This window comes from Hippocampus zosterae, chromosome 7 (assembly GCF_025434085.1).
Source record: "Hippocampus zosterae strain Florida chromosome 7, ASM2543408v3, whole genome shotgun sequence".
In the NCBI taxonomy this organism is placed as follows: domain Eukaryota; kingdom Metazoa; phylum Chordata; class Actinopteri; order Syngnathiformes; family Syngnathidae; genus Hippocampus; species Hippocampus zosterae.
In genome coordinates this window covers 9,319,965-9,333,406 of record NC_067457.1, presented here as the reverse complement: position 1 = coordinate 9,333,406, position 13,442 = coordinate 9,319,965, and the positions used below count along the sequence as shown (strand labels likewise).

The window sequence follows — 13,442 nt, the reverse complement described above, 5'->3', positions numbered from 1 at the left end:
TATTTTGTAATGTTCTTCATACATTGGGCGCACCACATTGTAAGACACAATCTACAATGCATCCACTAGATAGAGCTACGTTCAAGGAAACGCCAACAAAATGATCAGATGTCAGTAAAACATATTTAATAAAGCAGCGACACAGTTGACTTAACCATCAGCAAGTTATAACGTTGACTCGTTAACATTGAACTCTCTTGCCGTTGCTCTATTTCCATGTTCAACTGCATAACCGAACGCCTTAAGTTTGAACTCTGCATTGTCAGCATGTCTCGAGCAAGGAGCCGTTTTGGGGTCGAAATGTTACCGGAGTGACCATACACAAGGCGCATCAGACTTTAAGGCACACTGTGAACTTTAAAAAAAAATTAAGGCTTTTTGGTGTGCCTTTTAGTGTGGAAAATAGGGTACACCGTTAGGTCAGGTTGTATGTATGTGGACAGATAAAGCATACAACAAAGAACTTACGGTCAAAAACATGGTATCAATGAATCAGAATCAGAATCAGAATCATCTTTTTTGGCCAAGTATGTAGAACACACAAGCAATTTGTCTCCAGTATAACACGCTGCATTAGTATCATCGTAAACAAGGACATGACAAACAGGTATGGAAGGACATTTAAATGAGGACATGACATCATGACAAACAAGGACACGAGATCATATAAATACATAATGTGTATCCAACAATACAAATAATGTATGTACAGTATTCTCAATTCATCTAAAAGTACATGACAGGTATGATCTTGTGTAGATTGTTCCTCCCACACCCTTTGTATTTATTCATGCCCTTACTTATTTTATGTTGCTAATTTGTGTAAATACAGTAACATTTCCTCTATATTTTCAGAATCGCCCGTGAGAGATAAATAAAGTTTTCAGAATCTAAATTGGGCAGGTAAAAATATGTACGGGTACATTTTTTGGGATGTGTTTGATATAATAAATTTTTAGTTAATAATTAAACATTGAATTGGTCCCTTTCGCATTGGTGGAAGCTAATCACTTTCTGCTGTTCAAATAAGATAAAGTGTTCTAACATCCTGACAAAGTGGATAACTCATCTCACCCCATTTCTCACAAATTACCATGTTCCCACACGAGTCCACCTCTGTAATTGCATGGACAATTATACTTATCTGTTTGAAATGCAATCCACTCTAATTGGGATGAAATTTCACAAACAAAGATAATGAGTAAACACAGTTGACAGGGAGTGTACAGTATGCATTTATCCATCACATCATAATGAGGTTTTTGCATGCTCCTGTCTGGCATTACATAAAGAGTTGCTCCAGTAAAAATGATCATTTAAATATTTCCTCTCAGAGTTCAGAATACTTCTCAAGTCGGATTCTTGAAGGCAACAGCATTGTGTTTTTAACGTGTCATGTAGTTTGAATTTTGAACTGATCGAAGTATTAAGAAAATTTACATCCCAGTTCATGTTGTTTTATGGGTCATATTGCTGGAAGGGCCTTCAAAACGACACTCGGATGACAATACAGCGAGTCAAAGTGTGTTCCCCACATAAATGGTCATATTTGCTTTCTTTTTGATAAGTGTTGCATCACTCATCATTAAGAATAATTTAATCTCACTAGTTTGTGTGAATAGGTTTATTGTCAAGTGCAAATTACCTTTGTTGCATAATCCTATGTTCTGTACTGCTCATGCAAATCACAATATATTTTATGTAATGTGATTTACAGACGTGCTAATTAAATCATACGGGGAATATAGTTACTCATTTATCAGTAGCTACATTTGATGTGGTATTATTATACTGCACAATGTAAAGTAACCATTGCAAATTAAACGCCAATGCTGCATCACAATTATAAACGTCAACGTGTTTGTTTTCCGGTTGGAGCTCGTAAACTCCATTTCCCATAATCCTCCGAGGTCTCGCCACCGTAAACTGAAGGCGGAAACAAAAGAGCTCTCATAAATTCACAAACCGTAAACCGGCTGCTGGGCAAGGAAATGAACTGCAATTGCTGATTGTGACAGCATCTATATCGAAATTGAAACGGAAAAAAAGTGACGTGAAATATTTTGAAGTTCGGCTACACCAGTCAACATGGCACTGAAGAGAATAAATAAGGTAACTGACTAGCTTTGCTAGCGGCAGATAAATGAACCGTCGAAGGCTCATGATTGGACAGAGTTGCCGTTACTAATGTTTTCTCGCTTTCCTGGCATTTAAAGAGCTACTACAGAACTCGGTAACGGTTTTAGAAATGATCTGTTTGTTGACACCGCCGACAACAGATGAGGTGGACAATGTCAACTTCAAAGTTTCGGGTTAGCTTGCTAAGCTATGCACAATTGACACATACCTCCAAGTGTTCCTGTTGGACCACTTTTGCTCGGAAAGTTGAAAATCAAGCTTCAGGTATCTGTCATCAACAACATTTAGCTACTATGCAGTATACGTAAGCTTTTGGAAGCTTACGTATACTGCATAGTAGTACACAATGGACTACAAATTAGTTTTACTAGCTCCGTTTCACATATCCTGTTTACAATTTGAATGCGGAAACTTGGTTTATTTTTTATTTTTAAACGTGAAATTGTCATTAAGTGACGTCAAGTACCTTCCTTGAGGAACTGAAATGATGCTGATATCAGATCCATTCATTTCTTGGAACAATTAATAAACAAAACTAAGGAGTTGAAAAGTAATCAGTGGAGGTTGTGTTTTGTTCAGGAGTAACCATAGTCATCGGCCATGCAGTGTAATGAAATTAAAGTAAAATGCTACAATGTAAATCATCCACTGAATGACTGACAGCAGTATTGTGTGTGTGTGTGTGTGTTTTTTTTGTTTTTTGTTTTTATTAGGAGCTGCAGGACCTGCAAAGAGACCCTCCAGCACAGTGTTCTGCTGGACCCGTGAGCGACGACTGTGAGTAAACACATTTCAGTTCACCATTCACATTGAAGGAGTTCATTGGCAAGGGTACCTGTTCATTGTTGCGACATGAGCGGACTTAATCAAAGGAAGGATGCAAATGAGGGGTTTGCTCAGGAAATGTGAGATTTTGAGAGGTTTATTTTAATATGCACAGGAATAAAATAGGACTGAAGTATTTCGAAAAAGAATCAATTTTTTTCCAAGGTCTTCAACGTATATATTGTTTGACAAACACATGCAATACCTGTGTTACAATCTTATTGGTTAGTTTTATGTTTAAATAAAGGCAAATGAACCGCAAATTCTTCTGAAAGACATCTTATTTGTCAACTTCAATTGTAGTTAATTTACTAAACACCAGCTTGCAGCCATTTAAGGACTCACCAAAATTCTACCCCAAAAAGTGTGGCACAAACAAAAGGGCCAGCATAGCCAATTTCAAATGTCTCCATCTTATATTTGTCTCCCGTTTTGATTGCAGTGTTTCATTGGCAGGCGACAATCATGGGCCCGGTGAGTAAAACACCATTGCTTCATTACTTTCAAGTTTTGGCTCCACGAAACAGTGAGTCACGAACCAGACACAAACGCAGTGCCAAATCACAGTTCTCATGTCGTTTTGGCTCATGAATAACAGCTACTTTAACTTCTTAACATTAAAATGTACATTTTGAAGTCGGGTTGCAATGACATTTGCGGGTTATACCTACACGTAATTTTGTGGCCCATTCGCAACGATGAGTTTGAAAGGAGGGTTGCTTTGTTTGGGAATATGTACGGGAATGCCAAGAATGTTTTGTTTAGTTTTTTTTCCCAAAAGAGAATGCACACTGCTGATGCCTAAAATTAAAAATTACAATGACATTTATTTCAGAATGTGGAGCATTCTAAATTGGGATTTTGAAACAAACTCCCATTACAGAATCATGGATTTGTGGTGTGAAAGCATCCTCAACAACATACAGTAACGGTTTACTTTTTGGAATTTACATTCCAACCAATATTAGGCGCTTTGCACACACAGTTGCACATACAGGTTTTAAGCCTCCATTATAAATTATATTAAGTTGAAAATTTACAGTAGTTGGCCGTTGAAATTGACCATCTACTGAAAGTTAGTATGTTTTGCAAAAAACATTACTTCTACTGGGGGGCGGAAACATGAGCACAACTGGATGTACATCAAAACGAAGCATTGCCATCGGTTCATGGCGTATGCACAGTAATTTGCAATTTACAGTAGTGCAGAGCTGCGTTTGTGTGCAAGTAATCTGGCCGCCTCGCTCACCCGTATCAGATTGCAACTAAAAAGCTTTTATTGTGAAATGTCTTACGAATTGTGTAATTTCTTCCATACCTTTGTCAGTGTGACAGTCCTTACCAAGGAGGCGTTTTCTTTCTCACAATCCACTTCCCCACCGACTACCCCTTCAAGCCACCAAAGGTGAGAGGGATTGTTCTTTTTCCAAACAATGATCAACAAAACATCTTTTTGAATCCAAGTTGAATACAGTCTTGCTTCCAAAAATTAGATATTGGGGGAACCTCTAAAATGTCAAATGACCCCCCAGTGATGCACAATTTGATATTTCCCGCGGATAACCGGTAAAAAGTCACACAAAATGACAATGTTTCAACCAGTGTCACACATTACATCATTTTAAGATGCCAGCAAATGTTTTGTGCCCTCAATTCACTCCACACGCGTGTTTTTGCCCCAAGACCTTCATGTGCCTGCCACACTTGAATTTAGTGGCCGTCAAAAGATGAACTTCATTTACTTTCCTGATACTTTAATTCAGCATCGTGATAAGCCACGTTGCTCATCCAGGTCACGGTAGAGCATCTTTTTCCCCCCCTTTTTTTTAAGCAAAAAAAAAAAAAAAACACGAATGTTGAACTAAAATTTAAAAATGCCGTTGCATTCCAACCCCCCAGCGCCCCACCTCGCAAATCCCTACGTGGGACAGAAAATTTATGGATGGAAACTGGACTGCAGTTCACAAGCACTTGTGATGAGCACTGATCTTCCTCCAACGCTGTACTGTACATTACCGTATTTTCACGACTATTCGACGCATCGTACTAATGGCCGCAGTCTCAGTAATGCGTGACATTTCTGTATTTTACACATACACAGGACGCATCGTACGAATGGCCGCAGTTTTACAGTGGTAAAACATACGCCAGCTTAAAACATACGGCATGCATGCGCGCACTCTAACACGTTAGCTTGAAGCCTACGGTAGCATGCCAAGACATACAGATAAGATAAAAACACGTTTTTAAAAAGGCAACGAAAGCAGAACTGAGTTTGGGTGTATTTTATTTAGCCATCGTACAATGTTCTCACGTTTTTCGATCAATCATCACCCAGAAATCCATCAAAGTCCTCATCCTCTGTATCAGAAGCAGAGGACTGCACATCTCAGTTGTCATTGAATGCATCACATGCTAGTGTGAGTTGCTACGCATTGCCGAGCGGAAAGAAGGAGTAGCAACAGCAAAGTCAACATTTCTCTCGTGTGAAGCTTTCCCACATTTGAAAGTAAAGAACAGAGCGAAACATGGTGGCAGCGCGTGTGTGTGTAGAAAGAATTGAACAATTATGCAAGTACCGTAATCCATCAAAAACGCCGCGTTCCCTCTCGTTGTTGCGTATTGTGGCGTAACTCGCCAAGTGCTGCCTCTCACTCTTTGTAAAGTTGTGTTTGCCACCGATCATCCATTGTTCCCATGCCGTTTGCAACTTTACTTTGAACGCCCGGTTGATGCCAATGTCCAGCGGTTGGAGTTCTTTAGTCAACCCTCCGGGAATAACGGCAAGCTCAGAGTTCATTTGCTTGACTTGTTTTTTTCACCGCTGCTGTGAGATGGGCACGCATGCCAAAAGCATAACCAGTGGCTTTAAGTTTGAACTGAGCTTCGTAGGCGTGTCTTTTTGTCGAATTTATTTTCAGGGGTTCTTAGAAACCAAAACCGGAGTTGTTTTGCAACAATGCACATTGCCACACTCTATACAAGTGTTGGTACTGGCTTGAGGCGTCCACTTACACGCCCACCCTTCACCATTGGCGGACTAGCTTGCCTGTCCTCTCTCTCCCTCTCTCTCTCTCCCTCTCCATACATGTATATATACACGCCCACCCTTCCCTGATTGGACGACTTTTTTCCCGCATGCCTGGCCACAGTCACTTCCGCCTTTTCTCTATATAAACAGCGTGTCGGCTGTCAGTCAGATTTTGGAACTCAGCGCATATAAAGGACGCTCCGCACCATAAGGCGTCCTGTCCATTTTGGAGAAAATTTAAGACTTTTAATGGCGCCTTATAGTCGTGAAAATACGGTACATTGATAAATAGGTGACATATGCCCTCTAGTGGCTAACATAAATATTGCCAGAGAACAGCAAGCAAGCGCTCTACAAAATAACCTGGTCCCAGGTCTTGTTTACTGGAGATGATTGTTCACGTCCCACCAAACCTTATTAATACACAGACGAAGAGCTGGTGATTAGGTGAGTAAACATTTAAGGGCGTGTCCCATATTTGCATCTTTGCAAACAGCTGGGAGTGTTCCAAGTCGATGTGGATCTTAAAATTCTCTGCCAAGTCTCGTATTTGTCAGTACCTTGTAACTGTCGATGTGATCGCCGCCACTTTTCTAGGTAGCGTTCACGACAAAAATTTATCACCCAAATATCAACAGCAACGGGAGTATTTGTTTGGACATTCTACGGTCGCAGTGGTCTCCTGCACTAACTGTGTCAAAAGGTAATCGCAGTCGATGTTTTTTTTATTTGTTTGTTTCCAGGTTGTTGTGTGTAGAAAATAAAGAGAGACAATTGTTGCATCTCATGTGTTTTTCAGTGCTATTGTCCATATGTTCTTTGCTGTGTGATCCAAACCCGGATGACCCTTTAGTTCCAGATATAGCACAGCTGTACAAGAATGACAAAGAAAAGTTAGTATGCAAGCACCCAAAGTCTACAGTTTTGGATTTGAATGAAACTTAATCTTCCCCTCTTCTTCTCTCTCTTCAGATACAACAAATTAGCAAAAGAATGGACCCAAAAGTATGCCATGTAACAAAAACAAAGTTGCATTTTAAACATGTTTTTTTTTCCCTTTGTATTTTTGAAGTCACAAAACACTGTAAAATATAGGAATGAATTGAATAATCTCCAATCAACAGTACAATGACATTATTCTCACCCCTTGAGGCTCACGCAGCTCAAGTAAAAGCAGCATGTTTCAGTGCTTTTTAGTCATTTTTAAAAATCGGAAAGTTTTTGTTGCGAATCGTAGCATTCTTCTCGTTCGAGTAAAAACGATAAGCTGCCCTTCAGCCACAAGGAAGAATGCCAAATATGCTATCCCTGATTTAACTATTTCTAGAATTCAAAATGGACACTCTTATTATCATTATATTTTTAATCTCCTTTAACAATGTAACTTGGACATAGGTTTTTTGACTTGCTGTATGCAATTACACTGAATGAAACAATGTACAGGTGCTGTCTTTCCAAAACAAACCGGTTTGAAATTAATAACTCATTGCTGTCTTGTTTTTGTTTGGCATTTTGAAAAAGTATTCCTATTTCACCAAATTGGGATCATCTACCTGTCAACCTGCAAGTGAAAAGAATGGACTTTTCTCCCCTGAGAATTGCTCAGGTGTTTTTTTTTCTTTTTTGATTCAAAACGGATCATATTTGTAGTTTGTCTTATAGGTTAAAATGTGATTGACATTTTTATCAAAGTTACAGAAAGTGTGAGAAGCTTTTCGCTGTGTTCCTGTACAAATTGTTTCATGCGTCTGATGCCTACAGGGCAAATTTTGTATTAAAATAAAGAATGGTACAGTCCAATTGTAGCTTTCTTGTCTGCATTCAAGTATGGGGAACAGAGACAAACATGAATTAAAAGCAATTTGCAAAACTACATTTTAATCCACCATGTTCTTTGCCCTCCAAATGAGATGAAGCATATAAACAGGCCCTATTGTACAAACGTCGGCAACGAAAAGTAATGCGGTGAGTAGACTTCTAAATTTCAGTTATTTTATTTTATTAAAACTAAAAAAAAGTACATATTATAAACAACTACATAAAGCAGATGTCAAACTCGAGGCCCGGGGGCCAGGTCCGGCCCACCGGGTCATTTTATGTGGCCCACAAAAGCAAATTTCCTGTGTCAACCTGCTAAAATCTATACCGAAATGTCAAATTGTCATGTGTAATAAATAACGTTGAGATTTTACAATAATTTTGTTACCCAGTTGAGTCACTTGAATAAGAATTGAACAAACCATTATAATTGACTGATTTTAAAACAAGTACGGTAATCTATTAATTTGTTGTGTACAAGTAAGAATTTTGTGGTTTCACTGTCATAGCGGTCCTCCGAGGGAAGACGTATCTCCAAATTGGCCCGCGACTAAAATGAGTTTGACACCCCTGACAAAGTAATACTGACCATAGTATGTTGGCTCACATTTACTATCGACAGGACTAAAGTGCCGTTGTTTGGCGGTTCTGTTCAGTTTTTTTTTTTTTATCCACAAGACATCCCTTTGTTGAGCTTTCTAGGATTGATGTGCCAGATGCTGAATCGTATTGTACTTTACCAATCCCCAAAGTATGGCTATGGCTACAGATGCAACCTGAAATATTTTCCTACGAATTGATTGTAGACAACCACAATGTTTTCAGCCAGAAAGCCTTCCTTAAAGAAAAAAAAAAGTTTTCAAAATTGAACACTTGGTTGTATCATTGCTCACGAATAAAGGTACCCTTATGATGTATTAGTATTTTCCCCAGGTGTAATTTGTACTCCCCGAAACACAAGGTACTCATTTCTGGTTTTAATGATTTATATAAAAAAATATTTACAATTAAGGCCACGGTTACAGCGCCAAAGGCAAAACTCAATCGTGGATTAAACTCAAGCGGCAGCTTCTGATAGAACGACGGCTTTTATGATTGTGCCTTTATACACCCGCAAAAGAGTCTATTTACCCTTTCCAAGTACGCCACAAAAGTTGAATTACAGTGAACGGACTCTTGAAGATGTTACACCTTTAACCCAGAAGTCTTGTAGTTCTAAAACTGCTACTGAGGGTGGCCTAAATGGTTATAAGGATTCGGGGGCCAAGTTCTCTTTCAAACTCGGCCAGGTAGCTTGGAATATTTTTTTCTCCCCTTTATAAATAAAATCACCATTTAAAAACGGTGTTTTATGTTTACTTGGTAGTAATTCCTGTTACTTATTCTTTGTCAATCAAATTCCATTCTGCAGGTGTACAAAGGCAAAACCATTAAAAAAATTCACATCTTAGGCGTTTCAAATTCCATTATGGAGGTTTACAAAGGCAAAAAAAAAAATCATTAAAAAAATGTGTCAATATCCAACTTCGGGCAAGCTAACTTACCGGTTATTTTCAACAGTACTGATGACAAACATACAAAGATGCAGTACATTGAGAAGAACAAAAAGACAGTCAAGCATCTATGTTATTCAACAAACGGTGGCCTGTAATTATGACAGGTGGTGTTGGAATCAAGATATTTAGTCATAATTTGATCACATATACTTTTGGTTGACTATACTGTAGCTAAAAATGTCCCATAGTTAGATACATGGCCCAAAATTACATAATATCCAAATTAAATGTGCATAAATGGAACAAATGCCACATTAAAAAAAAAACAACAACACACATTTGGCCACTTAAGAGTCCAAAATTAATTATTTTTCCTCCACACTTCTCAATAGGCAAAGTGATGTAAAACTGACATTGAATATCTCTTAACTACTGGTAAGTCCATTTTGAACGAGTTGCATTTAAAAAAAAATTACTTGTGCATTTTAAGTGTCCTTTATTATATGTATCATACAAATGATGCAGAAAAGAAATGCAGCATGGTAAGAGACATTCATTTTAAAGGGCGAGTTTGCCCTTTATAAGGCAAGGAACCATATTTGGTAATACACTTCTGCTTATATTAAATTGAGGTCAAAATGAAGGGCCGCAGTCCATACAAAAAAAAAGTATAAATTGTGATTTCTTCCAGCCAATTAAAAAAAGGTAACAAAAAAAACTTGTGAAAGTCAAAACAAACCGATATTGTAAAAGATTAAGAAAAAAACATTGAAAACTATTATCTCAAGGGTTATATACTGTATGAAATCTGGCATTTGAACATGGGTGTGTAGAGTTTTTAGAGCCACTGCCTGCATCAACTGCATTTATGTCTGCTTTTATACAATACAGGTGCTCGTCAAAAAATTAGATCATCATTAAAAAAAAGTTGATTTCTTTCAGTCATACTCTTCAAAAAGTGAAACTTGTGTAATGCACGCATGCATGCATTCATTCCACACAGACTGATATACGAGGGTCATTGAACATTTTTTTTTCTTCAAAGCAGTCTTCCAGCACTGTCACACACCTTTCCCATCTGTGCACAAGCTTCCATATTCCCGCAGCGTAAAAAAAAAATCTTTGGACTGACGTCTCAGCCAAGTCGCTCGCAACACTTTTGACTTCATTGTCAAACTTGATGCCAACTACTGTGAGCTGCTGTGGCAGGCCAAGAAAGACAAAGAACAAACTCGGCGGTCATCAGTTAGGAGTCATCATGCATCATCAACAAGACCTCAACACAGCAGCTCGAACTGCTGCGGACCATCAATGAGATGGACTGGGAATTGGTCACTCATCCTCCTTACAGCCTAGACGTTCCAGTTTGGTCCCTCCAAAGCCTTCATGAGAGGCATCATCTAGTGGATGCATAGCGTAACGGCAGCCTTTATTGTAGCTTCTATGCGCCCTATATATGAAAACAGTTTTGAAATAGGCCATTTAGTGAAGGTGCGTCCTATAATCCGAAGCGCCTTATAGTGCGGAAAATACGGTACATGCTTTCCATGTTTACACTTTTTGGTCGGCCAACATTTCTATATATATAACTGCTGTCACAACTTGAGATTGATGAGGTACAACACAGGTTCCATGGTGAAGGGCCCCAGGCTGCCAGATCAGAGGAGGAGGTCATACCAGAGATTGGGAGGCAAGCCCCAATGAATGCAGATGATGAGATTGTGAGGCCAGCCCCAATGAATGAAATGCTGAGCGAGGCAGCAACTGACCTGAAAGCTAAGATCATGGCGAGAATGAAAGCTGGGCAACCTAGAAACCGATTACAACGGCTATGTGAAGTACCACCTGAAAGTCTCATGGAAAGTGTGAATGCAGCACTGAGGGCGATCCCTACCGTAACGATCACGGAAACCAATGAGCTGATATACGCTTCAACATCAGTGATTCTTGAGATGCTTGGCTATAAGAGCAACCATGGAAGCCATGAGATACGTTACCCACCATGGAAAAGACGGTTGGAGGCTAAGATCAAGGCGGCTCGGAAAGATGTGAGTAAATTGACGGAAGCCCAGAGAGGTGTGATGAAAAGGCCGATACCCGAGAGGTACATCCAGATGACCATACCTGAAGCACTCGAAACTGCCAAACAACGGGTCCAAGCCTTGTCCAGACGCCTAAAGCGGTACACGGAAGAGAATGAGGCCAGACGAATAAACAGGCTGTTCGCAACACAACGTGTGAAAGTGTACGCTCAGTGGCAGGGTCCTAACAACAGAGCTGACCCACCAAGACTGGAAACTGAAAGGTATTCGAAAGGCATATGGGAGAAGGAAGTTGCACATAACAGCAGTGCACAATGGCTGGTGACCCTGAGAGAGGAGCACAGCAACCTCCCGGAACAGAACCCAGTTACCATAACAGTGGCAGACATACAGGAAAGACTCTCAGATATGAAGAACTGGACAGCACCAGGCCCGGACATGGTCCACACCTACTGGCTAAAGAAACTCACAGCACTCCATGAGCGCCTAGCAGTACAAATGAACCAGCTGCTGCGGGATGGGACTCACCCAGAATGGCTAACCGAAGGGCGAACGATCCTGATCATGAAGGATCCCTCGAAGGGTGCAGCCCCATCCAACTATCGGCCAATAACCTGTCTCTCCACAACATGGAAGCTCATGTCAGGCATCATTGCGGCTAAGATAAGTGGACACATGGATCAGTACATGAGCGAAGCACAGAAGGGCATTGGTAGAGATACCAGAGGAGCCAAACATCAGCTCCTGGTTGACGGAACAGTCGCACAAGACTGCAGGTCCCGACACACCAACCTGTGCACAGCCTGGATTGATTACAAGAAAGCCTATGACTCGATGCCACATACATGGATTACTGAATGCTTGGAGTTGTACAAGGTGAACAGGACCCTAAGAGCCTTCGTTGCGAATTCGATGAGGATGTGGAAAACCACACTTGAAGCCAACGGCAAGCCACTTAACCCAAGTGTCCATCAAATATGGCATATACCAAGGTGATGCACTCTCCCCACTGCTGTTCTGCATAGGACTGAACCCCCTAAGCCAAGTAATCACCAAGACAGGCTATGGATACTGCCTCAGAAATGGAGCTACGATCAGTCACCTCCTCTACATGGATGACATAAAGCTGTATGCTAAGAGCGAAAGGGACATGGACTCCCTGATCCACACAACCAGGATCTACAGCAGTGACATCGGGATGTCATTCGGGCTTGAGAAATGTAGTCGGATGGTGACTAAGAGAGGAAAGGTAGTCCGCACTGAAGGTGTCTCACTCCCTGAAGGAACAATAGCAGACATTGAGGACAGCTACAAGTACCTCGGTATACCACAAGCCAATGGCAACCTCAAACTGGCAACAAGGAAAGCGGCTACGGCCAAATACCTGCAGCGAGTAAGGCAAGTCCTAAGAAGCCAGCTCAATGGCAAGAATAAGACCCGGGCAATAAACAGCTATGCCCTGCCAGTGATCAGATACCCTGCAGGAATAATAAGGTGGCCAAAGGAACAGATTCAGACCACGGATGTTAAGACCCGAAAGCTCATTACCATGCATGGAGGGTTCCATCCCAAATCCAGCACCCTGAGACTGTACGCAAGCCGAAAGGAAGGAGGCCGGGGACTAGTGAGTGAGAGAGCCACTGTCCAGGATGAAACATCCAAGCTCCATGAATACATCAAGGAGAAGGCTCCAATGGATGACGTACTCAGAGAATGTCTCAGACAATGGGGAACAGAGGATGAGGCACTGGAAGGGGGACCATCATGGGAGGAAAAGCCCCTTCACAGGATGTACCACCGGACCATAACTGAAGTGGCCGATCTCAAGAAGTCCTATTATAGTGGCTAGAGAGGGCTGGCCTGAAGGACAGCACAGAGGCACTCATCCTGGCTGCTCAGGAGCAGTCCCTGAGCACCAGAGCCATTGAGGCCCAGATATACCTCGCCAGACAAGACCCAAGGTGTAGGTTGTGCAAAGAGGCACCTGAGACGATCCAACACATAACTGCAGGGTGTAAGATGCTGGCAGGGAAAGCCTACATGGAACGCCATAACCAAAACATCTGTATGGACTGGAAACCCCAAGGTCAA

General features: G+C 40.8%; 1 protein-coding gene across 1 annotated transcript; it reads left to right on the top strand.

The window, feature by feature from the left end:
• The first annotated feature begins 1,904 nt into the window (after window positions 1–1,904).
• LOC127604285 (ubiquitin-conjugating enzyme E2-17 kDa-like) lies at window positions 1,905–7,795 on the top strand. Its single transcript, XM_052071333.1, has 7 exons — window positions 1,905–2,112; window positions 2,853–2,916; window positions 3,407–3,438; window positions 4,292–4,369; window positions 6,593–6,698; window positions 6,795–6,888; window positions 6,968–7,795. Exons 1-7 carry the CDS (start codon window positions 2,089–2,091, stop codon window positions 7,011–7,013), a joined length of 444 nt encoding a protein of 147 aa, XP_051927293.1. The 5' UTR covers window positions 1,905–2,088; the 3' UTR covers window positions 7,014–7,795.
• The last annotated feature ends 5,647 nt before the right edge of the window (window positions 7,796–13,442 follow it).